The sequence below is a fragment of the Pongo pygmaeus genome, chromosome 14 (assembly GCF_028885625.2).
Source record: "Pongo pygmaeus isolate AG05252 chromosome 14, NHGRI_mPonPyg2-v2.0_pri, whole genome shotgun sequence".
NCBI classification, from domain to species: Eukaryota; Metazoa; Chordata; class Mammalia; order Primates; family Hominidae; genus Pongo; species Pongo pygmaeus.
This window is the reverse complement of record NC_072387.2, coordinates 88752158-88779627: the sequence shown is the minus strand read 5'-3', so window position 1 is coordinate 88779627 and position 27470 is coordinate 88752158. Positions and strand designations below refer to the sequence as shown.

Sequence of the window (27470 nt, the reverse complement as noted above, 5' to 3'; positions counted from 1 at the left end):
ATCCTTAAAGTTATGTGTAATCTGACTCTGCCTTTCTCCAGGCTTATCTCTCCATCCAGCTACACTGGATAATATTCATTCTTTGGGAAATTACATTTCTTTCAGCGTTGGTGCCTTTTTTCATGCCGTAACTCCTACCCCGTTCTTGCCTTTTTCTTTGTTCCTCCTTTGATTCATTGAACAAGTATTAAATACAATCCACCAGCTACTGCTGAGAATAAAGCAGAGAATAAAATGGAAAAAAAAAATATCTTGAGGGAACATACATTCTAGTGGGTTATTCACTGCAAATCTTTGAAGTTCTTTTCAAATCTTAAAGCATTTCTTCACGTTTTGAGTCACTTCTCATTAATATAGTTAAATAACTTAGTTGTTCTTGTTTTTTGAGATGGAATCTTGCTCTGTCGCCCAGGCTGGAGTGTAGTGGTGCGATCTTGGCTCGCTGCAACCTCTGCCTCCCAGGTTCAAGTGATTCTCCTGCCTCAGCCTCCCGAGTAGCTGGGACTACAGGCACTACGCCTGACTAATTTTCAGTATTTTTAGTAGAGACGAGGTTTTCCCATGTTGGTCAGGCTGGTCTTGAACTTTTGGCCTCAGTTGATCTGCCTGCCTCGGCCTCCTAGAGTTTTGGGATTACAGGCGTGAGCCACCACGCCCAGCCATAACTTAGTTGTTTAATGCTTCTTTACACTTACGACTTGGGTTTCATGAGGGTAAAGACTTGCACACAGAAAGTGCACATTAAGTATTTGTGGAATGAAGGAGTGGTGTGCTATCATCATACAGAATAATGTGGTAGAATATCAATATGTTACACTGGTTCTATAATGATGTTAGGATAAGTAATTAAAATGATTTGAGATAACTGTACCTATTGAAGTCAACTGGCAAACAAATAGAAAATCATAACTGGAAAAAATGCATTTATTGTGAATGTAGGTGTTACCTGTTTATTAGCCTGACTCCTGAAGTAACATTTAACAGTGTATACTTGGAAATCAGGAGTTGCTGATCTTTTTGTGATATATCCTGATATCTTAGAGAGCAAGAACTTAGAAAAAGGCACATTTAGTAATTCCAAGACCTCAGTGTTATTTTTTTGTTTCGGTTTACTAGCCACTTACATTTACTTTCACTAAACTGAAACCCCAGTTTAAATTATGTGATCCTTTTATAGGGCATTTGAATACATTGTCAAATTGCATTGAAGTTTTATTCATCTGCCAGAGTGTAATACTTGGCTTGTGTTAGTAATTGCAGCATTGTTTAACCTGTGTGTCTAATCTCTTCTAGGCTGCCAAACGAGGGATTCTTTCATCTGGTCGGGGCAGAGGAATTCATTCAAGAGGTCGAGGTGCAGTTCATGGCCGAGGCAGGGGGCGAGGGCGAGGGCGAGGTGTGCCTGGTCATGCTGTGGTGGATCACCGTCCCAGGGCATTGGAGATTTCTGCATTTACAGAGAGCGATAGAGAAGATCTTCTTCCTCATTTTGCGGTACTTTCTTACTGCTCAACAAAACAAATACTGATAATCATTATTGGGGATAGTAGACATAATTAAAGAGGAAGTTATGAAAAGGGCATAAGTAATTTCAACTCGTTAATCTGAACAAAGAGTTTAATCTTTAATTTTTTTGTTAATTTAAAAACAAACTGTCGGATTTGTGTAATTATCTAGAAGAGACATTGCTATTCTTACACTTAGTAGGCCATGAAATATTGTGAAATGAACAATATAAACTTTATTGTTTCAGAGAGGGAAGTCTTGTAGTTTAGTTTGATTTGATATTTACTTTTAAAGAAAAAGTTAACATATTGCATGGGCCATCCAGATTTTTAAAAATTAAAATAAGGTTTGTGTTTGTTAAAAATGTATTCTTGATCTAGCTGACCCAGTATTGAAACAAGATAAAATTTTGACCTATGATCTTGCAGTTGCCTCAGTCAGTGTCAGGGTGTAGTGAAAAAGACTTTATATAATGGTAATATGTTGACCTACAAGAAGGGAGAATGGGATTCTAGTCTCTGTTAATCCATTATTTAACTTGGACTTCCTGGGATTTATCAGGCTCATGTTCAAAATGAAGATTATACCTGCTGAATGGCCCTTTCATCTCAAATGCTGTGATTCTTAGTGGTATCCCGAAGGTTGGTTACTAAGTATCAGTTTTACCCTCAGCATTATATTTAATAGTAGTTGCTCTGGAGATGTGAAGGAAATAATTAGTTCTTTATCCTCAAGGCTTTTACATGTATCAGTTTAACACAGAATAAACTACAGACATAATTTATAATCAAATTATAATTTATTAAGCACTATAAATACTTTAGTAACTTAGAGAAGTATCATGCTGGCATATGATGGAAAAAAGAACAATAGAGGAAAGTTTCATAAGTAGTAAAACTGTAGTTTAGATCTTAAAGAATAGGTAAGCTAGTACGTAGGTACATAAATGATTTAACCTTTTGAAAATTCAGACTTAGGTGTTTAAAAATCATATTGGAGGCTTGCAGCAGTTACAGATATTTTGTCAGGACATAAGGAGATATTGACAGAAATGGTGTATGTTTAAGAAATAACCAAAATGATTAGTATTTAAGAATGAGGAGTCTAAAGTCCTGTTCTTGGTGGATTTAAAGGGATAAAGAAAGGAATTAAGAGAACTAGAAAGGAGCTTGGTTGCCCAACTTTTCCCTACTGTGTACCCCACTTCCACACCTTCCACAAGAGAAAGGAGATTCAGATAATTCGTATGTTGTGTATAGTTTTACAGCTAATCAGGAAACTAACAATGAATGTGCTAAAATAATCCAAACAGACAAAGTGAGTTTGTTGTGATTTATGTTTTGGTGAGACTAAGGTGCTTTTGGTTTGAGAAGTATTCAGAGCCTCTAAATGAAAATTCTGACATGCATTTGGACAGTGAAATTTCACTCCAAAGTTCACATTTAAATTATTAGTCTTAAGTAAGAGCACAGGTTTAGTTGAAGTTTAGCTTCTTTTCTCTCAACCTATGATTTGAACACATGATGGATGTCAGACGAAAAAAATTTACATTATTTAATATCTGTAATATTAAAGGACCATTAACAAATTGTGATTAACAAAAATGCTGTATCTTCCAGTACCAGTAGTAATAGTAATAAAAATTATAACTAAAAACCTATAAAGCACTTACTTTGTGGCAGGTATGCCCTCTGAGTGCCTTATACTAATTTATTATGAGTTATTTGGATAACCCTGTGAGGTAGATGACCTTTATTACGCCCATTTTAGAGGTGAAGAAAATGCTGCATGATGAGGTTAAGTAACTTGTTTACACAGCTAATAACTGGCAGAGCTAGAATCTTACTGGCTCTAGGACATTCTCTTTACTGTGCTCTACAGAACATTTCTATGATATGTGTGGAGCTAATGAGATTACAGTTACAATTTTTGGGGGGATAAGAAGGAAGGTATTGGTAATGATATATAAAGGACTAGAATTTTGTGGGATAAAGGTTGCTGTTTGTAGAAAAATCCTCCCACACGAGGGACAAAATCCAACAAACCAAAAACAGGAATAATATAATGTGTTTAGCTTTTAAATATTCTAAACAACTATAAAGTACCGTAGAGTGTGTAGTAAGCAAAACCGTGGTCAGTTAGGGTGTTAAACTTTTGAATCAAGAGACCTGGAATCTCGTCCCAGTAATTAACAATTAACTTTGGGGAAGTTACTTAAATTTTCTTTTTCTTTCTTTCACCATTTATTGGGAATGATACCAAAAACTCATAGAAATTCTGAGGATTCAGTATGTTGCTTAAGAAAGAGTTTATCTTGGGATTGGTTTAGTGAGTATGAGGAAAATTAGCAAGAAAGCTCAGGCTTTGACCATTATTTCCTTCATTTAAAGCATAGTTCAATCGAGTATAAGTTTTACTAATTCTGAGAAGTGTGAATTGTAAGTAAGATTGGAAGATAGGACCACCTTTTATCTTATAATATCAAGTACTAAAATAAATTACTCACCATACTTTTCTGTTAACCATTATGAATTGTTATGTATTCTGGGTTATATTTATTAGTATTTTAATGTTTTTTAATACCATTAGGATTTTTGGATATTTCAAAATATTTATTTGGAGGAAATACTTTTTTTTTAATTTAAAGCAATATGGTGAAATTGAAGATTGTCAGATTGATGATTCTTCACTTCATGCAGTGATTACATTCAAGACAAGAGCAGAAGCTGAAGCAGTAAGTTTTAAAAATAATTTATCGATTCAGATTTAAATGATTTATAAGTATTTTAAGTTTTAACATAAATGAATTTTTTAACTTACTAAATAATATGCTTTGACAATAGGTAGAACACCTGAAGTGGAATTCATGCCCTCAAAGAATGTCCTAATGCAGTTATAAGCAATTCTGTGTGTAACATAATATAATTAAAATACATATTTAGTCACCAAGTGGAATGTCAAATTGTGCTGTCGTGAGACACCAGGGATTCTCCTTTCTTTCTTTTTCATAGTAGATAGGGCCACCCCACTACCCATTATTCTTTTTTTTCAGCTGACCCAAAACAGGATCTGCTTTGGCAGAATGAGTGGTAAGGGATAAGGTACAAGCAGTTCTAATGTCTGCCCATCTTAGCCATTCCTCATCTACTGCTTCCTGGTCTCATCAGGTTGAACTCTAAAAGAAGTATCCCTAGTTCAGCATAGCCCCAACTAGACTTCTATGACTTTTTGCCTAAGACATGGTATATACTTCTAACTTTGAGGGTACTCTTAGTAAAGTTACCTTAAACCATCAATCTTGAATTGTCTTTCCAAGGACTGACTGGAATATCTGCAACCTTGTCTTTCATTTGGGTTTCAAAGATTAAAAAAAAGGAAAATGGGAGTGAGGTATAGGGGATTCATAGGAGCCTTTTTTGCCCTGTGTGTTCTTTCTTCAGGAATTGTAGAGAAGACAGTGTCACTGTTTTGTCCTTGCCGTTGTTCCAGGGATGAAATAGTTTTCCAAATGAAAGCAATGAAAGAGTGAGATGCTTTTCAGAAGTTTTAAGTTGATTTCAACTTAAATAAGTTTTGAAAAAACCTCTACATTTATTTATCCTCTTTGTAGTGAATGTTCTCTGCCAGCACAGTGGTACATTGATTACCTGGTAGAAGTTGCCCTTGGGGCATTGTAACCAGTATAAGACTATGGGTCTGGTAACTCATTCAACTGGAGCCTTGAAAAAATCTAATTTTGGGGGTAGAGGTAGGGGGTGGTACATTATTTTATAAAATAGGAATTCCTGATCTTAGGGTGTTCTCTTTTTAAAGCTAGCTTTGAATAATCATTTCTTTAATGATCTTTTGTGAAAGTAAAAAGTAATTTAAAATTGATGAGATTTTAAAACTCTTCTAAGCTTGTATGTGTGTATGTTATATTGAAAAAGGTAGATCTTTGATTAAATGTTCTCTCCAGGGTATTGTTAAGTGCAAGTTTAGAATAAGCTTCCTTTCAGTGGTGGCTTCAGTTGATAATTTTTAGTCTATTGCTAGATAGGTAGTTTTATGTTCTGTGTATTTTCTAGGGAATAGTGGTATTATAAAATAATGATAGTTGTTACTGTACAAATGGTTCAGATATTGCCAAATTTGTGGATTTAGTAAGAACTTTAAATATGTACTACTTCCCTTGCTTGCTTATATGGCTGAGAAAAAATTAAGACCTCTTGCTTCTTAAATAATTTTTGGAAATTTTGCTCATGGAAAGACCTTTTGACACATACCTTCTTTCTTGGGTCTTGCTTTTTGTACCTTAAGTGTTTATACAATGTATTTTTCAAAATGAATAGCAATAAAAAATACCAGGGATTAATGTATAAGGAAGACTTTAGCACTGAATTACATGAAGCTTGAATAAGTGACAGAATAACTAAAGCCAAGTTAGGTCTAATGAGAATTACCTATTTAGAGGAAATAGCTTTAGTTGGATTTACTTAATAGACTAAAAAGAGTAATGACCACTGCTATGATAAATGTTTAGATTTTTAGTTATAAAAGTTGTTAAAGCATAAGCATATCCTTAAGTCAGAAAGTTTCTTAAAATTTTGTAATGTTGAAAAGAATAGAAAATTAAGTTGAAGCTTATCTTATACAAGCAGGATACATATAGAGCAGTGGTCTTCAAACTTTTGGATTTCAGGGAACAGTAAAGTTTAGGAATTTAAAAATTTGTGTGTTTGTCGTAGAGGTATCAATTTTTTATTTTGCCAGGGAAGAATACTTTAAAAATACAAAAAGATTGTCATGTTCTGTCACCATTGTTATATAAAATAAAGGAAATTTTAACACTGAAAATGTAGGAGGACATAAACTCGCAGTAAAGGATAGGCCTTCCCAAGAAAAAATTGTCAGCTCTTACCAATGTTTACTGTCAAATATTACATTGTTCTTGTTTACTGGACCATTGTCCTAGATGAGTGAATGAATTTATTTTCTATAGTCAATAGATGCATAGTATTTCAAGGTGAAAGTACGAGAATAAATAAGGTAATTGAGACATTCAGATATAACTGAAAAGTGAGAAGTTTTCCTCAGGAAAAATATTGAAGCATTTTAAAGACTATTAATATAAGCAGAACACTTTTAGCTTTAGGTTAAGATGGTTTATGGTTTGACTCTGCCTTGTTACCTAGAAGATGGTTCCTATTACCTTATTTTCTATTTTTTTGGTCTATCACCGTGCCAAAGTACTAAAGTTGGATAAGTACTCAGACAAGAATAAAGCAGTCGTTTCTTCCATGACTGATTAGAATATTATCTTTTCTACACTGAATTGTTACTGTACCTTTGTAGGAGCCCAAGATCCTGTTCAGAATAGGAATAATTAAGTTGCTGTTTTAGAAGAATCAGACCAAAAATGAAACCTATAGTCCCAAACTCAGGTACAATTTTTTTTTTTTTTTTTGAGACGGAGTCTCGCTGTGTTGCCTAGGCTAGAGTGCAGTGGTGCGATCTCGGCTCACTGCAAGCTCTGCCTCTCTCAGCTTCATGCCATTCTCCCGCCTCAGCCTCCCGAGTAGCTGGGACTACAGGTGCCCGCCACCACACCCGGTTAATTTTTTTTTTTTTTGTATTTTTAGTAGAGACGGGGTTTCACCATGTTAGCCAGGATGGTCTCTATCTCCTGACGTCATGATCTGCCTGCCTCAGCATCCCAAAGTGCTGGGGTTACAGGCGTGAGCCACTGTGCCTGGCTGAGAGGTACAATTTTTTATATCAAAAGGAAAGAGGGGCCAGGCGCAGTGGCTCACACCTGTAATCCCACCACTTTAGGAGGCCAAGTGGGGTGGATCTCTTGAATCCAGGAGTTCGAGACCAGCCTGGACAACATGGAGAAACCCCATCTCTACCAAAAAATTAGCCAGGTGTGGTGGTGCACACCTGCAGTCCCAGCTGTTTGCGAGGCTGAGGTGGGAGGATCACCTGAGCCCAGGAGGCAGAGGTTGCAGTGAGCTGAGATCATGCCACTGTGCTTCAGCCTGGGCCACAGAGCTAGACCCTATCTTAGCAAAAAATAGGGGGAAAGAGAATCATGTTTTACTAAGTGGATTTAACCAAAAGAAGTCAAATTATGTGCATAGCAGAGTTTTTGTGTGTGTGTGTTCCTACTGATACTTTTAATAGTTATTAAGTGTTGCTATGTGATGGGCACTGTGCTACCAGAATTAGTAACTTGAGGTCTGAAGCTTGTGGGAAAGTAGCCATGTGTATTGAACTCAAGAGTTAAAGAATTGAAAGTCATTCTTTGTAACTTCTAAAAATTAGATTTTGCATGTTTTTAAAAATTCGTGGTCATGTATATTATATAATTATATGTATTTGTGTTCATAACTCCTGCTTTAACATTCTATAACATTACAAATATTACTAAACTTGCTTTTAGCCTTCTTTTATATATTAGTTATATTATCGTTACTAAAAACGTAAGGAACCATAGGATTGCAGCTTACTCTTCGGTAATTATCTGTATCTCAAGTCAGTTTTCTCCGTAGTTATTGCAAAACACTGTTTCTGCAAGAGATCCCCTAACAAAAGATTCTCTTGTCAGATAAGTTTGTGAAAGGCTGCATTTTTATATTCCATTTAGAACTGTAGTCTAAATGGACTAAGTCCAGAGGTAAACAAACCTGTTTAATTTTGTTTCACCCAACATTTTTCCAAACTTAATTGTTTCCAGAACATTTTCCACGTAAGATGTGGAATCCGCAATTACTTTTCGTAGTTTTTTCCTCCTTTGTTTGATCTTTAACCTTTTTTGCTTTCTGTTATGTATATGCTGTTCCTTAATTTGCTGTAAGCTTTGAATGAATGTGTGTAAGAATAAATAGTCAAAAGACTAGAGACAAGCCTCTGAATAAACTATTTTAGCTTTAAAACTCAATTTTTTGTACATTTTATAGCATAGAAATTAGAATTATAAAATGTATTCCCATATGCACATCATTGAGCTTCAGCAGTTATCCACTTAGGGCCAATCTTATTTCGTCTATATTTCACTTGCTACAACTCGCCCACTCCTTATTTTGGAGCTATTCACAGTCATTGTATCATTTCATCTGTAAACATTTTAGATGATAGAACCTTAAATGATGGAACCAGTTTCTGAAGGTTTGATTCCTTCCTTTTTCATTTAGGTTTTCACATAGGTTGGCTCTTCGAATGATAGAGCCTTGAAAAAATACAGTACTACTATCACACCTAAAAATTATATTCCTAAATATCAAATATCCAGTCAGGGTTGACATTTGTCTAATTTCTTGTAAATTTACTTTTTAAAAATAAGGAGCCAGATAAGGTTCATATTTTGATACAGCTTAGTTGGTGTTATGCAGTCATAAATTCATATATGGGTACAAATCCATTGCTCTCAGTTATTAATGTTGAAGCTATTCCATCTTTGGCCAGGAGACTACAGGTTGGCTCCTGAGTGCTTTTGATAGGATCCTAGTGGTCTGTGATAGTTTTGTTCCTTCTGGTATGAGAAGGTGTTCTAGGTTCATTTTAAACACTGTCTCTTCCAGACCTGGAATTGACCCTTTCTCTAAGGAGCTTTGGTTTATTTATTAGGCAAACATATTTAGACACTACAGTTTGGGTACTAGGGGTACGCATTACTATTAAGTATGTTACTATCACTAATCCTTTTCAGTTGTCAGAACTGGGAGTGAAAAAAAACATATATACACATGTATAAAGAAATAAATTTAGAGCTCATACTGATACTTTGCATTTAATTTGGGGCTATAAAGTTTTTAATACATACACATAAATACACACATACAAGTAGATAGGTAAAGATAAATTCAGAATTCACTCTGATACTTGTTAATTCTAGACTATATGGTTTTTACTTAATCTCATGGGTCTTAATGTCTCTACTTTTTACCACCTTTCTCACTGACACCAACATGCTGGGTGAAAGGATATGTACGTTTAAATTTTTGATGAAAATTGCCCACCATACAGGTTATACTTATTTGCCCACCAAAGATGTTTAAATTTTTGATGAAAATTGCCCACCATACAGGTTATACTTATTTGCCCACCAAAGATGTATGAGAGTGCTTTTTCCTTCCCTACACTCTTGCCATAGTGTGTACGCAACATAGTGGTTTTACTACTTTTCTTATTAAAAAAAAAAAATCCGTAGGTATGTAGTTTGTCCTTATTTTTATTGGAGTGGGGTGTCAGTTTTATCTTCAGTTTATCAAACTGAAATAGAAACTCATTTAGGTTTTAATTCACTTTTCTGATTGTAGTTGAGCCATTTTCATGTTTAACTAAATGCTGTTTGTTTTTATGTCTATCAACTGTTAATGTCATTTGCCCATTCTATTATTTTGCTGAGTCTTTTTTTTTTTTTTTTTTTAACTTAATGCAGAGGCTCTTTGTATATTTGGAAATTAGCTCATAGGTTATATTTTTATGAATTTTCAGTTATGCTGTATTTTCCACAGTAATAGTTAATTGTCTGGTTAATCTTTTTTTATAGTTTGAAAGGCTTTCACCAATCTGAGATGATAAACATTTTCCCTTGTTTTTTCTAGTACTCTTAATAGGCTTTTTTTTTTTCTTTGAAGACTTTACATTCACTTTTTAAAAAATTTACGTGGAACTTATTTGGTCTAAGGAGCAAAATAGGAAGCCTATTGGGTTCATTAGTTAAATCTAGTTTTTCCAAGCTTATGTGAAATATATAAATTTCTGATATGTTTATTTGGGTGTATTCCAGACTCTTCCATTGATGAGTTCTCTCTTCATGTGCCTGTTTCTCACTGTTTTAATTAAACTAGCTTTCTAATATATCTCAGTAGTTTGTCAGGGCAGTTTGGATTCCCTCTCACACCCAATTATTACTCACTTTCAGAATCTTGCTGGTATGTTTTAAGTGTTTATTTTCTATGTAAACTTTTGAATAAACTGAGTTTCAAAAAGATAGACTAAGTTATGGGAGAATGAACATAATAATACTAAATTTTCCTCAAATACTAAATCTTCCTCTAAAACCTCATTGTCTTTCAAGTTCTTCAGTACTTTTTACATTGTAAGAGCATTTTAATTTTTTTAATATAGCCAGTATATATTACTTACTAGTGTTAAGGTTTTCTTTTTTAAAAATTAATTTAATTTTTCGATTCAGGGAGTACACATGCACGTTTGTTAATGAGTATATTGCATACTGGTAGGGTTTGGGGTTCTAGTATACCCATTACCCAAATAGTGAACATTGTACCCATTAGGTAATTTTTCAACCCTCATCTGTCTCCCACCCTCCCTGCTTATGGTTTCTTTATATAGACAACATATGTCGCTTATAAATTTCCCCATAATAATTCATCTTTTTATTGGTATTTTAAATGAGATCTTTTGTTCCATAATATTTTCTATTGGTTCTTCATATGTAGGAAGACTGTTCATCTTTTTTTATTAAATGTGTAACTGCCATCTTATCAAACTATTTGATGGTTTTAATTTTGCTCTCGGGTTTTTTGGGTTTTCATTCAGTTTATCTTTGGTTAAACATAGTTTTACCTCTCACATTTCTACACTTACTACTTTTTGTTATTTAATTGTTTACCTTTAGAAAAATGTTAAAAACATCGGTAATAATAGTGACTGACTTTTTTGCAGAATGAAAATGCTTCTAGTATTTTCAGTATTATGTGTGATGCTGGCTTTTTATCTTAAGGTAGAATACAAATGACTCTGTTTCATTAAGATTTTTGATCAGAAATGGACTTTTTTTTTTTTTTTTTTTTTTTTTTTTTGAGACAAGTTCTCATTCTGTCACCCAGGCTAGAGTGCAGTGGTCTGATCACAGCTCACTGCAGCCTTGACTTCCTGAGCTCAAGTGATCCTCCCACCTCAGTCTCCCAAGTAGCTGGGACTATAGGCACATGCTGCCACAGTTGGCTAATTTTTGTATTTTTTGTAGAGATGGGGTCTCACCATGTTGCCCAGGCTGGTCTTGAACTCCTGAGCTCAACCAGTCTGCCTTTCTCAGCCTCACAAAGTACTAGAATTACAGGTTTCTGTCACTACGCCCAGGCTAGAAATTGATTTTTATAATGCTTTTTGATGTTTGTATAACAGTGAATTTTTTTTCTTTTTCACCTTATTTCATTGTACTGCTTCTAATCATTCTCTTCTGGTTTAAATCTCATAGTATTGTATTTTTAAAAATCACTAAAGTCTCTTTCTTTCTCTTTTTACTTTTTAAAATAATTTTCAAAAGTAAGATTGGTTTGTAAATTTTGGGAGGGATATTTTTGTCAGGTATCTCTATTACCTGTCATTGGAAAGTTTCCATTATTCTTTGCTTTCTGAGATAATTTAAGTTGCATTGGAAATATTTTTAAAAAAATTTTAATAGAATTCATTTGTGAAACTATCAGTATCTAATGATTAAACGTGTCTTTTTACAGGCTGTTTTGTAGAAATGATTTGTTTATCTTTGCTGGCTTTAGTTTGGTACTTTGGTAGTTTTTTCAAAAATTATCTTTTTAATCTAGATTATCAGCTACATTTGCATTGGGAAGCAAATTTTATCTTCATCTGATACTATTTCCCACCTCTTTCATATTTTGTGGGTTTTTACATTTAGCTCCACTTTCACCTTTTTGACCACTACCTCCTTGCCCAAGTAGGCATCCTGTAGAGCACATTTAAACATGGTGTTCCTTAACATTTTATAAATGGCTATACAGTTCACTTTTAAAAATATATTTTAATGAAATTTTAAAGTACATGCATAACTCTTGAAGCACTGCAATAGCATACTGTAAGAAGTTATTTGCATTAATTATTTGTACTGTTAAAAAGCAGTACAAAGCAGATAATACAATACAGTTCAGAAATAGACCTAAGTTTGTACAATCATGTGCCACTTAAGAGGGATATGACCTGAAAAATGTGTTGTTAGACAATTTCATTGTTGTGTACACATCACAGAGTGTATTTACACAAACATAAATGATATAACCTACTACACACCTACACTATATGGTACATAGCCTGTTGGTCTTAGGCTACGAATCTCTGGCATTGTGTTAACTATACTGAATACTGAGGCACTTGTAACACAATGGTAAGTATTTGTGTAGGTAAACATATCTAAACATAGAAAAGGTACAGTAAAAATAGGGTATAAAAGATAAAACATGGTGTACCTGTATGGGATACCTACCATGAATGGCATTTGCAGGACTGGAAATTGCTCTGGGTGAGTTAGTGAGTGAATGTAAAGGCCTAGAACATTACTATCCTATTTTATAGACTTGTACTTTAGACCTTATAAACACTATACACTTAGACTATACTAAGTTTATAAAAACATCTTATCTTTCTTTAATAATAAATTAACCTTAGTTTGCTATAACTTTTACTTTTAAACTTTACAATTTTTAAAAACTTTTTGACTCTTGTAATGCCACTTAGCATAAAACAGACACGTTGCACAGCTGTACAAAAATACTTTCTTTATATCCTTATTCAATAAGCTTTTGTCTATTTTTAACATTTTTTTATGTTTTACTTTTTAAACTTTTAATTAAAAACTAAGACACAGACACATACATTAGCCTATGCCTAAACATGGTCAGAATCATCAGTATCACCGTTTTCTACCTTTACGTCTTGTCCCACTGGAAAGTCTTGAGGGGCAGTAACACACACACAGCTGTCATAGGCAATGTGTGTATCATAGGCAGTGGCCTACGATTACAATTCTTCTGAAATACTTCCTGAGGAACCTGCCTGAGGCTGTTTTATAATTAACTTAAAAAAATTAGAGTACACTCTAAAATAATGATAAAGAGTATAGTATAGTAAATACGTAAACTAGTAACAGTCGTTTGCCACCATATTCAAGTATTATGCTGTACATAATTGTCCGTGCCATACTTTTATATGACTGGACTGGCAGCACAATCGGTTTGTTTACACCAGTATCACCATGTGAGTAATGTATTATGATAGTTATAAGATCACTAAGCAATAGGAATTTTTCAGGTTTATTAAAATCTTAGAAAAAAAAAAAAATCTTAGGGCACCACTTTTGTGTATAGTCATTGTTGACCAAAACATTGTTCTGTGGTGCCTGACTTTATGAGGATTTTAATGGGTCACAAAGGAGTTGTTTTAAATCAAGGAATAAAACAAGTTATTCAGTAAATGCTGTTGGGACAATTGACTAGCTATTTGGAAAAAAGACAGCATTATGTCTTTTTTAAATATCCAAATAAATGTAAATTGGATGAATTTTTTTTCTTTTTTTAATACATAAAACATTTAATACATGCTACAAAATTCTTTTTTTTAAACAGTAAAATCCTACGGATTTTTTAAAAAATAGTCTTAATATTGAGAGGGCTTTTTAAGGTGTGGCACGATATTCATAAAGGAAAACATTGGTAAATTCCAGTACATGAAAAATTTAAAACTTGTTCATGACAAAAACAAAAGAACAACAACAACCCCTTTCTCTCCAATAAAAGGTGCATCATAAAATCAAAATCCAATTGGGGAAAATATTTTGCCCAAAATATCACCAAACTTCATTCAATTAGAAAAATACAAGCAGGCCAGATTGTGAAAAAAGTCAAACATTTCACTTCTAATAGAAAGTCACACAAGATGTACAAATACACAAGATTGTTCATCTCTGTAGAAATTGCTTTAATTATGCTAAATATATATGGCCATTCAAGAAAAGTGACAGATTTATTGGTATGGACATTGAGAGATATTTATGAAAAGAATTGGGTTAATAATTTAACTATGAAGTTATAAACTAGTATGTTTCCGTATACATATCATACATATTTGTATACAGAAGTTCTTTTAGTATGTGTATAGAAAAATATATGTAGGATTTAACTCCGAATTCCTCACAGAATAGTGGTTATCTCTTAGGGCTAGGGATAATCATGGACTGTGCTTTTTTACATTATGTGGCCTGAAATTTTGACTCTTTGTAAAAAGTGAAATGGGTGGGTTGCAGAAGGAATTGTTTAAGCTTTAAAGATTTTATGTTGCAATTACCTGAAATATTGGTTTCTTGAACTTTTCTAATATAAAAACATAGTTTTATCAAAATGAAAGTAATTATGAAAGATGTTTCTTATAACATCAGAAGTTCTTAGTTTTCCTGAGTAAATTTACATCTTCACAAAGCAAAAACTCTGTTCTTTCAAAAATTTACACAGCCTAATTCTCAAGTTTGTAATGGAGCAATGTTAATAAAAAGTTTGTAAATCATCTTGTAATTAAAGTTGAAACTTTAGAAAGTTGTAGGCTCATCTTACAGATTTGAGGAGCTGTGTGTTGAATATAGAGATGTGTAAAGTTAGATCATCAGAAATTTTTGTCAATAACTTCTTTTGAAAATGTCAGTAACTTTCTTTTTAGGTGAGTTTTTTTTAGCTGAACGTAAGGGTGAGTTTTATGAGTAGGTACTTTGCATTAAACAGTTGGAATTCCTTATAGAATATGATACATTTTTATGTAATAGTGATAGCTTCAAAAAATTGCAAGTTGTCCTGGAACTAAAATACATATAAGTACGTTTTAAAAAAATTCTAGTTGTATGACATTGTGACAAAAATACTCTGAGCAGCATTTGAACAGGCATGAAATCTTTTAGATTTATCATAAATTTATATGTGCAGGTTTAAAATTTATACCTGGGGATTTTAATACCACACAACTTATGTCAAATATCATTGAATATGTAATTGTTTCTACATTTCACATTATGCTGTACTTTGAGATTGTATTATAAATCTTGTGTGAGTATAAGTTATTGGCAATATGTTGCTAACACTGATTTACCTTAGTTCATGTTACTCTAATTTGAATGCAGTTTCCAAACCAGCCACTTAATATAGCAAGTACTTAGACATGACTATTTTGTAAGTTCGCGTTTTATATTCAGTTATAAAACCTTGGTAGGAAAAACTGTTTTTCAATAGAAAAGTTCAGAGGGTTTTTTTTTCCTTTCATTGAGACACTTAAATTTTGTATTAGTTTTACAATAAACATTTTATGGTAGTTGGTCATTTGATGTAATTTGAAAATAATATACTTTACACATGCAAAATTATTAAAGATTAATAATTACTATATACCATTTGTAAATGAACAGTAATTGAAATAAAATATATTTAGCATATTGATCCTAATTTAGACATTGATTCAGACACTGAAACTAGGATCTTGAAGTACCTTGGGATTGTCATCTTAAACAGCAGTTGTCATTGTGTTATAAACATGTAGACATATTTCTTTTAGTCAAATATTGGCCAGTAGTGAAATAGCTATATTTTATTATGAGAAATTATTCTTATTTTCTTTTTAAAGGAATTTGCAATTACTAGTCTGATTGTAGGAGTAAATAACCATAAAAAGTAAAGTGTAAATTATAAGAATAGTAAATTGAATAGTAAATAATCAAAAAGCAAATGGGTAGATAGCCATCTTCAGTTGTCTTTAGCTACTTTAATTTTAATGTTAGGCATTATGAAATTTATTTTTTTCTTCAGAAATTTTTAATGTCTTATATTCCAATATTTTTAATCATTTTAGGCTGCAGTTCATGGAGCTCGTTTCAAAGGGCAAGATCTAAAACTGGCATGGAATAAACCAGTAACTAATATTTCAGCTGTTGAAACAGAAGAAGTTGAGCCTGATGAAGAAGAAGTATGTTACTTTTTTTCCACTTATTTTTACCCTTAATCATTCATAGCTTTTATATAAAATGTGATTTTTATGGCTGTGATTTTAACATAAAACTTTTATTCCTGACCCATAGTCCAGGCAGGGGATATCAGATAAATGCAAACAACTTTAAATTTTCTGGATAATGAGAAGAAATGTGGATTGCTAATTCAAAAAGAATATATGAAAATCATATATATATATATATATATATATATATACTCAATTTTTATTTACCCTTAGAGACAATAATTATTCATTAGATTTTTATCCACAGGAAATCTTGTAATATTTTAAGTTTTAGGATAATCTATTCTCAGTTGCTTTATTAACATTTCAGCTTTCCTTTATTTTAATTCATATATCATTTTAGTCATTAGAATGAATGCCTGTTATATGGTAGATACTGTCATAGGCACAAAAATGAATAAGACACGGTCCCTATCTATCATCAAGGAGCTTATAATCTGAAAAGAGGGGTGGTGGCAGACACATAAGAAACTAGTTACAATAAAAGGCAGACTGATAATGCTGAATAAAGATTTGAACAACATGCTCTGGAAACTCAGAGGAAGGAGTGATTGTTTCCATCCCAAAAATTTTAAAGGAGGTATTGACAGTGGAACTGGGCCCTAAGCAGTAAAACAGCTTTCATAAGCTAGAACTGGAGCTGGGAATATAATTGAGAGGTATTTTAGATGGAGGGATAAGCGTCAGGAAAAATGAAAGTGTGCATTTTCTTTGAGTAACAGCAATTAGTCTGATGGCTAAGAGGTACGGGCCAGTGAAGTGTTAGAGCCCTTTGAAACCAAAAACTTGAAAGTAAGCAACTCTTAACTAATTACAAAATAAACTTTAGGAAAAAGTTTAAGTTAAGAAATAAAGGTAAGGTGGGGAAACTAAATAATTCCATGTTTTACCTTCATAATGGCACTTCATTTTGTTTGAAGAGCATTTCAAGGCTGTTATACATATCCGTAGTCAAATGCAAGAATAAAAATGTATATTTTGAAACTCATATACATGATTTGTCATTTTATATTTTAGATTATACCTTTGTCCTTCCATGAGTTTGAATTGAATGGGGAGAAAAGCAGGAGAGCTCCTGGTATTAGGTATTTTGAAAAGTTTGAAATAGCAGTCTGAGAAGTGTTTATGAAGGGAATGGGGAAAAGAAAGGAATGCAATAATAGAAAATGTTTGTTGCATACAGCAGAAACTAAATATAAATATAAATCTTGGTAGAATTTTATACAAGTCATTGGTTGATTTTAGTATTCAAGGTTAGGAGGGTAAATTAGAGAAAACTTATTTTCTTTTTTAAAAAAGTTTGACCAATATTTTAAAGGTACAGAAGATGGCTTAACTTGCTAAAGAGAGGCAGGAAAAAATGGCATGTACAAAGGCTTTATTTGATATTTGTTTAGTGCATTTCATGCAAGCAATAGAATAGATCATATAGAGAAACGATTGAGTGGTTAAATGTTGCTTTTCTTTGTTTTGTGAATGTTCTAGCTATAAAAATACCTTTTGTATTCAACTCTGTTGAGAGAGATGAGTATTTAAAAGTGTCACCTTTTTTTTCTTTTCTTTTTTTTTTTTTTTTTGGGTAAATTCCTAAATACATTTTAACCTAAAGTTTCAGGAAGAGTCTTTGGTGGATGACTCATTACTTCAAGATGATGATGAAGAAGAAGAGGACAATGAATCTCGTTCTTGGAGAAGATGATTTGACTGATCATTGATCTACATATGCTAGAACTCTACCTGTGTTTCATTAGTATTATCTAATGTACTTTTACATATTTGTAAAAACAATTTTTGGTAAAATGTGATGAAGATGGATTTCACAAATAGACAAAAAAGAAGAAAACTACCTTCTGATCTTGTATTTTGAAAGATTGATGTTTGCATTTTATTTCAGTAAACAATTGCTAAAGACATCACACTAGAAACATATGCAATGTTTTTATTACATACTTCTACTGGACATCACAGAATTCTTTGGGTTCTTTGTAATTTAATGAATAGGTCTGAAAACTTATGACCAATACTTGTTATAACTTAGAAGACTTTGTTTTATTCCAAATAAGGAATGAATTTGCATTTAAAATCTTAATGAATGTTTTCAAAACTGAATAGATAACATAGTACTCTAACTAAAGTCTCCAAGTTATGTATTATAATATTACATAGTAGTATGCTTAGGCTTTACTATGTATTAGCCTTTTGTTGGACTGTGTATGTATTTTACCATATGGGTTTTAATGATAATGGTGTATGACTGCTTTACATGAGTCCTTTTGCATCTGGATGTTATAATAAAGTGGAATGGTCTCTTTAAAAAAAAAAAAAAGGAAAGAAAAGAGAAAAGCAATGACAAAAAAAAAAAAAAAAAAAAAAAAAAAGCCAAGACAATGTTCCTTGATTTAAAAAAAAAAGAAAAGAAAAAAAAGAAAGAAAAGAAAAAAATTAAAATAGACCATTCCAGATGGTGATCTACCCTTCTACCCTTCCCCCCAATTATCACAAAAGGAGCTATAATCACTAACTTATTCTTAATAATAATGGTTACTGGTACCCTTACAATAATGTACAATCCAATGTTTAAAAATTATACCACTTGAGTTTGGTTTGATCCTATAAATTTTCAACAAATGTCTTAAAATTTAAAAGCAGGCTGATTAGTTTGGAACCAGACTGCAAGTAGAGCTAACATTTGGTGAATAAGAAAACATCACATTACATTTTGGATGTATGAAAGAAAACTTGACCATTTGAAGATATATGAATAAAGAAATGTACTATAGATACTACTTTAGGAAAACACTGTTTGGTAAGTGTTCCAGTCTGATATTTTAAGTGTGTACTTCCTATACTTGTATAAAAATCTTTGACGTTTGCAACAATACTGTGATTTTTTTAAGTGGATTTCTTTTGCAAATGAACATGATCATTGAAAGTTGATATGGCAGTTCCCAGGAAATAAATGCATTCTTTGTAGATTGGGGGTGGGAGATTACATATTTATATTTTAAAATTCATCATTTCTATTGCAAGTGTTTCTGCCTCTCGAGATTATAGTGATAATATTAAAAAATCACATTTAAAAAATTACTTTCTTCCATATTGGGGTCCTCACAATCAAAAGCTGTTGTTCCACCACCACCATAGTCTTCTGCCAGTGGAGTAACTTAAGGATGTTGTTCTTTTTCTTCTTCCCCATACTCCCCTAATTGGGGTTGAAGTTGTGTATATTTTCTTGATGGTAACACTATTTCATGGAAATGCTTTGCCTTGCAATTCGTGTCTACGTTTATATTTAAAATTTCAAAATCAGATTTCAGTTGTCAAAATAGTGACTTTGCTCAAAAAGTCACTATTTTTACTTATATATTTAAATCAAAGATCTATTTTTATGTAGTCTCTTGTATGTTGACTATGTGCTATTCTGATTCATTAGGTAAGTTTGTTTTCTTTTCTTTTTAGTAGTCGTGAAAGGTGCCAAATTGGCAGAGGCTCACGTTTCTTCTCTTTACACCAAACAGGTATTATAAAGAAAGTAAATCTTTCAAGGGCCAGTTAAATCTCCATGCTAATTTTTGGCTTTATAATTTGATTAGTATGTTTTAGCCTGATATTTCAAAAATTATAAAATTCCCTTACAATGTAACTGAAAATACATATTCTGTTTATTTCAGTCCATGAATAGCTAATCAGTTTTCCTAGAACTTAAAATGTTTTAAGCCATGTTGCTTTGAATGAATCAGAAGACAAATATGTTTCAGTGTGATCCCAAAGAATGGAGATTAAATCTTACCAACCTTAATTAGGTTTACAGTTATATTATTCGTAGTATTAATATGATTTTAATTATAAATATTACTTAGTATTAAGTTGCTACTGAATTTTTTACTTGTTTATAAATACTAGCACTCTACATGTACTTTCATATGTTTTCATTTAAAACTTAGGAAGGAGTTGTTCATTTCCATTTTACAGATAAGGAAACTTAGGCTAATAGAGATGGAATGATTTGCCCAGTCATAGCTAGTGGGTGAAAATAGATTTGAATGCAAGCATTCTGATTTCAGTGCCAACTTTTTTTTTTTTTTTTGACTCTACATTGATGCTGCTGCTTTCCTAATTACTGATGGAGTGGAACATGAGATTGTGTTTATAGTAAATATGGTAGTTCTTGCCTCAAAGATCCTGCACAAAATTAGCAGACTTCTTGGTCATTCGCCAGTTCATACTTATACCCTCCCTTTTAATACAGCACTTTGTTCATATCTCTGTTACAGTACTTACATTGTAATATAATTTATCTGGTTTATGTCTGTCTTCCCCACTAGATTACAAGCTCCTCTAGGAAGGTGGACCATGTCTTATTCATCATTTTATCTTTAGTGCTTATCACAAAGCCAGGCTTATAGTGGGCACTCAGATGTTTGTTGGATGAATTAATGAATGAATGAATGCATATTTAAATCTCCAATCATAGAGTGACAAATACCTCCCTTGTTAATTCTTATCAATTTTCCAAAAATCTCTTGAAGATCTCCTCAGTCACTGGGAGCATTTTGCTAAGCAATTGATACAGTTCGAGTTTGTCACTTGTGGGGTTACAAGTATTGATGGAGGTATACACATATGTAGGCTTAGTGGAATTTCCACAACATTTAGTAAGGCATTAATATTTTGGGGTAATAAATGTTGTAGTCTTGTTTCAGAGGTAAAATACACTTTTGGTTTCTGTCAGTGTATATGATTAGAAATGCTAAGAGCTACCAGTCTAGTCCATCCCACTAATTTTTATACCCAAAGGTGATCTGGTTTAGAATACTAGACAAGGTTTATAAGAGATTTAGCTTTTGGTCCCAATTCTACAACTAACTCTGTGGCCTTAGACAAGTCTCTTGCCTTATCCAGGGTTGTTTCCTTGTCTGTAAAGTAAAGAGTTGGACTAGATGATCTCTAAGGTCCCTTTTACATCTGTAGTTTCCCTGGTACTATATTGGTGTTTGATACAAAACAATTTAATATATCTAAGCCAGTTCTCCCTGTTATCGTTGTTGTTTTCTATCATTCTGTCATTGGAAACAACTTGGATTTGTTTATGATAATTTATATGATGCCTCTTGGTACAATTTTGTGTATAGTGTTCTTACATGCTTGCATTTGCCAGTACAGATTACATTCAGCCTATAAAATAGAGATGAACTTCTGTGTTCACCAGCACTTCCTTTTCCCAATTGTAACTTTCCATTTTCCTTCTAAATTCAGAGTTTTAAAGTAGAAGTACTTGCGCAGATACAGTCAGTTCTCTCACCAATATGGATTTAAATTGTCCTTTCCATCTCAGTTTACTCTTTTTTAAAAAAAACAAAACCAAACCAATATGCTACCTGAAACTAGAAACACATTTTTAATTCTGCAGCTCTCCTAACAGATTATTTTGCTTTAGTACAGACCTGGGCTGCAGGCTGAGTTGGGAGTCGGTAAAGGATTGAGGACAGCAATGTAGGTCACCTCTTCCTACAGGAAAAAATTGAGGAACATTGTGTATTACTGGTTAAAAGATTGATTAGGATTATTTCAAGGGATGGTTGAGTTGTCGTTTTACATATTTCACCCAATATTTTGTGTCTCTACTTAAGCAGTGTTGTTTTAAATGTTACTGGATAATTGTAACATAATCAAATTAAATTTTATATTTAACTGATACCCAAGCATTTGATGAAAACATGTTGCAGGAATGGGAGAGTATTCCATAGCTTTTGTTTTATTGTGATTTGATTAAATGTGACAACTAATAGTTTAAAGACAGGACTTCACCGTTTTAGCTGATTTCCTGTAGAAAGTGTGGCTAACTTTAATTGAAAGAAATGTCTTCTTACTAGAACTGATTTTGGGGGACTCTATCCACTCTTACTTGGAACACTAACCATTGGCTATAAGGGTTCAAAAAGGAAGCAACAGTTGCTTATTTGGTATGTTGAAATATCACTGGCTATTTTAGAGTATGAAGCAAACTTTCTCAATATGTTTTCTTTTCCCCCCTTACACACAATGTAGACTAATGATAGAAAACTAGTTTTAGTTCTTCTAGAATTTATATAAATTTTGTAAGCTCCACCCAACACACACACACACACACACACACACACACGCACGCACACCCGCCACACTTACAAAAGTCGTATTAGCCTTTTAAAACAAAAATTTCCTGCGTGAAATTCTAGCTTAGTTAACTTTTCGGTCTTCCTCTCGGGGCTTTTCTTGTTCTTATAAAATACTGTAAATTACAAATGGAAATTTAATGCAGAGTTAAATTTCTAGTGTACAATATTTGTAAGGCAAGAAGAAAATTTCCTTTTCCCAGATCTCAGGAACTACCTTGTTCCTGTTAACTTGAACTGGCTAGTTGCTCAAAGGTATGTATACAGGCCTTTAGGGAAGAGCAGTTTTTAAATTTTTCCTTTCTGATCATTATATACCTATCAGATGACAATAGATAATCTTCCAAAGTTGCTACCTAAAAATCCTAGGAAAGAAACTTTGGTGAACATGACTGCCATTCCCAATAATTGCTAATGAAAAACATCAAACTTGCTTAGTAGAAAAACACCTAATTTGGTAATAACTTACTTGCAGTTTTTCCATATTATGTGCTTGTTACTTAATGTGATTAAAAGCATTTTAAAATTCTACTTTTTTCATATCCACTTTTTATACTTGCTACTTCCTAAATTCCTCCCTCACTGTTTATTTCATCCATCTACTCATTTCCCATCATCCAAAGTTAGCCTCTCCTTGTATACCAGGCGCTGTCTGATTTCCATGTATTCCTTTTATTTTTACTGTGGGCCTTTGTGCTTAGTATACTTTTACTTCATATAATGTGATTAACAACTGAAGTGATTATCATATGGAGTTTAAGGAAATTAGATGTATCTTGCAATTACTTTGAAATCTTTGGGAAACGTTAAGGAAATTGTATCTGTTTTCATTTTTATTTACAACATCTTGGAATTTGTTCATGATTTCCTAAAATTTCTTTGCCTCCCCACATCTCTGTGAAGATTTTCCATATCAGTTAACTAGTTTTCCTAATGAAAATTTTAGACCATAGATATGTTGTATGCTGTGATCTTTTGCAGCCTAATGTTTGAAGGAAGCATGATGCAGAGAGGTTTTGTTAAAATCATTTTAGCCCAAAGCTTTGTGTAATTTTCCTGCAACTTTGATTGGAGGTCAATTTATGATGTGATTCAAGTTTTAGATTTATTTGCTATTTTCAAAGTTTTTTTTAATAGTCTTCTCTTTTTCCAGCAGAGAGAGATCATCATTGCCTGAATTTAGCTTTGTGACTGCAAGAGCAAGACCAGTTCCTGTCTGGAGACGACTGTTAAAATAATATCATCCTATTATTTTATGTTCACTCTTTATCAATTTGAACAGATGTTTACATGTACTATAATTAGCATTTTATCTCTACAGTTCTCTAAGAGTACATCTGAGTCCAAAGTGTATCTGAATGTGTGCTCTGACCTTATTCTTAAATGTTTTCTCCCCATACTTTATAGCCATTTATTTTTTAAACACCTTAAGAAGGAACAAAAAAGTTCTCTTGGATGACGTATATTCAGTCTGAGCCAAATTGAGGATTGTGTCTAGGAAATCTGTAAAGCCATACTACTGTGTTCATTAGCATGAGCAATTTAAAATGAAAATGAATTAAAAAGTTAAACATGAGTTTGGTTTTAATTTTGGGGGGATCTTAAGGTGTATTTCTGGGAGTAGGATAGCCACTTAAAATAAATTTGAATAGATGATAAAGTACTTTTTTATGTACTGTGATAGCTTGTGCATTTCTTCTGAATATACTTTCTGATGTTGCCAAGGTCATTTACCCAAATATTTTTTAAAAAATTCTTAACTCTTCAAAGCCAACAAAGAAAATAATTTTCTTCCAAGTGACAAGTGATCTGTGGATTATAAATATTTTAAAAATTACATGTCTTAACATAATTTTTTCACATTTTTTTGACTTTCAATCAAGACATCGAAGACGACCTTTAAAGCAAGAGGAAATAGTGTTGTGTGCCTAACATTGGTAAAGACTAGTTTTTAACCATTTTAAGAAGTATATGTCCAAATTATTTATAAGCAGTATGGCTTAATATGGCTTAGAATTACTTATAAAGAATATGATTAAATCTCATCCTAAATATGTACCCACAATATCCTTTTTATAATGGGCACTATAAGAAATGTTTGCACTTAGTTTCTGAGTATTCCTTCATAGATTCTCAGGAGGCATTTAAAAGGTTTGAAGCTATACTTGGTAGTAACTATATTAGAAAAGTCCAATTTACACTGATTTTTATTCACCCTTGTTTTTATTTTTATCCAGCCATACTACCTTTATCACTTTTTTTTTTTTTGGTGCAAAGCTGAATATTCTGCAAAGTTTTTTTCCCCCTTGAGTATGCATTGTATTTGTCATGAAAAATAAAAAGAATGTAATAAACACATCAGTCATAATGTAAATTAACTGTTTTGATCCACATTGGTTGGACACAGCATGGTTAATTCTAGGTTTGGTTAAAAATACATAATTTGGAAAGTCTTCTAATATTTTAAGGTCCTAGTAGTCTACAAGGCCTTTTTTTTTTTTTTTTTTTTGTTAGACTTTTGGTTCACATTTGCAAACTAGCCACAGGGTATTCATAAATATTTCCCCAAATTAGTTGAGTATTTTAAATAGTAAACAAAGAATTTTCTGCCCCTACTACAGTGGTTTACTGCTAGGGTAAAGACCATTGTTTGAAGACACTAAACTTGGTGTTAACAGTGTTGATTGTTTAATGGATATGGACCACATGCCACTACCTGCAACTTTGTCATCCTGGAGTTTTTGTTTGTTTGGTTTGGTTTGATTTTTCATTTTTCGCTTTTAAAATTAAAAACAAAGCAAAACAAAATTGAAGATACCATTGAGAATCAGAATTCAAGATGACTTGATTCTCACTAAGATCACTGAGCTTTTTGAAAATTGCTTTGAGATCTAGTCAGTTACATATTTAAAATGCCCATGTTGATTAAAGGTAAGGTTTTCATTATTTTATTTTCCTAAATAGGATTCTCATGGAGCTATTGTAGATAACTGTACAGAATCACTTTTGTGTAATTGAATGAAGCAGTTTCCTCTGCATGACTGCATAATGAAAGCCTTTTATATATCTTTATATTTTTCAATATACTTAGATTTTACACTATTAAGCTGCTCTAGTCATGCTATATTTGTTTTTTTAATAGAGTTTATAAATATTTATGCTCAAAATACAGATCAACTGAATATTTTTGGTCTTGTTTACAAGATAAATCATACTTTAAAATAATACAGGCCCCTCAAGTGTCTTAGGAAAAAGTCATTGGTGCTATAAAACCTTTCAGTATCATTTTTGAACCCATTGTTCAGACTTTGTTAGGTTTTAATCTGATGGCTTGTGATTTATTATAATGTAGCATGGTAATTATAAAAGTGGTCTGTGCTGAGTCAGATAAAGAGCCCAGCCCATTAGAAACACATCATAATTTAAGAATATGATGCAGAATGACCTTATACTTATTTGTGCCCAGCTTCCCAAAAAGAGAATTGTTTTGTTAAGAGGAAGGCAGTTAATTTCGCTAGAATCCAAAAACTCATTCAGCATGGCTGTTTTCCCTTATTTCAAATGAAAAACTTTTCTAATACTAAAATATGTAATCCTGCTTTGCTTTAAATTCCCATGTCTGTCACTCAACAGGAGGCATAGTGATTCTTAAATATTTATGGAACATTTGGTGAGTTGTAAAGAGATGTATTACTGCATTGTAGGTTTTTGCATTGATGTGTCGATTTTTTTGTTTTGTCCCCAAGATTTCCTTCCAGCACCTTAATGAATGTTCATATGATAGAATGTTTTAAGTATCAGCAAAGCATTCATGGATGCCGGCTTTTCATTCTCCGAAGGCTAAACCTGTTTTGGGTATGATGCTACTTCAGAACATATTGTCTGGCGCAAGATTTCTTCTAATAAGTGGTTTATTTAAACTCAATTTCTGTGGACTGTTGAATTGAAAAACACCAAAGGAGTCTTCTTGTCTGGAGACTGGATTGTTCCAGTTTTAAATACCTGTGCCCATAAGTATCCCATTTCATGAATGTGTGTTGGCATGGGGAAAAAATTTCCCTGCTCTTTGAGTGGAGCGAAAGCAATTGGTTAAGCTGTAGCAGCTTTTTTGTTTATTTTTTTAAAGTAATAATAAAACTTGAACTGAAAAAAGATAAAACTTGAACTAGAAAACTACTCTTGTATGCTTAGAATGTTTATAGTATTAAATGTTTATGTGGGGTTGTCAACATTTTTATTATTTATAGTTGAATTATGTTTTGTTAAATCCATATTGTTTATTATTTTTATATTTTGAAAATTTTTAAAATAAAAGTCTTACTAAAAACAGTTGTTAACGTTTTAAAATTGTCCTACATCTTGCATCAGTTAATTTATACTAGAAAAAAATTGCATTCATTAGGCATTACATAATTGAGAATTCTGAAAATGTTTATACGAAGAAATGACTCCACATTTCCTCTTCCCCTCTTTACCCTCCATTTTAAGTTGTATTAAGTCAATTTTGGCACCAATATGTCACTGGCTTTATGTCTCCTCCTTTCACAGATACACAAATCCTCATGACCCTTCCCCCAAATTCCTGACTCCTTTCCTGCTTGGAAGTTTTTCTCCTTACTCTGCTTGGCAGCCAAAAAATGCTCTTTATCATAAATGATAAGAATAAAAATACTATTCTGATGTTAAAGAAGGAATGCCATAGTTTCTGAAGTGAAATTAGACACAAAGTGCTAAATAATGTCAATTTGCAAAGCCGTTGAAAGTTTTCAGAACTTCTGTAATTTCCACAGTTCATCTGAACCGTTTTTTCCCACATCTGATTTGGCCTGCTTTTCCAGCATTCAGCATGTTCATTTCATATTTAATAGTTTTATTGAATGATGAATTTGAATTATTTCGATTTTCATCGCATATGTATCTTCTGTCATCTGTAACATGGTAACGTGACACTGCTTCTGCAAGAAAATACATTCTCATCTACAGATACACAAATTTTGGTAAAAATCTAGTTAAAAGATCTAGTGA

The 27470-nt window shown here is 32.5% G+C and overlaps 1 protein-coding gene across 50 annotated transcripts in view; it reads left to right on the top strand.

Annotated features, from left to right (window-relative positions):
- The window catches only part of RBM26 (RNA binding motif protein 26), a 93546-nt gene extending 66772 nt beyond the window's left edge, over window positions 1–26774 (top strand). For 15 of the 50 annotated variants that reach the window (XM_063651026.1, XM_063651040.1, XM_063651034.1 and 12 more), the window contains 4 exons: window positions 1294–1494; window positions 4154–4240; window positions 16132–16245; window positions 17903–18419. In XM_063651026.1, the coding sequence (XP_063507096.1) occupies window positions 1294–1494; window positions 4154–4240; window positions 16132–16245; window positions 17903–17992 (492 nt within the window). In that variant the 3' untranslated portion in view covers window positions 17993–18419. Of the gene's footprint in view, window positions 1–1293; window positions 1495–4153; window positions 4241–16131; window positions 16246–17310; window positions 17883–17902; window positions 19173–23598 lie in introns of those variants that run through there. The other 35 variants (XM_054447325.2, XM_054447310.2, XM_054447323.2 and 32 more) reach the window with 6 other exon arrangements.
- The last annotated feature ends 696 nt before the right edge of the window (window positions 26775–27470 follow it).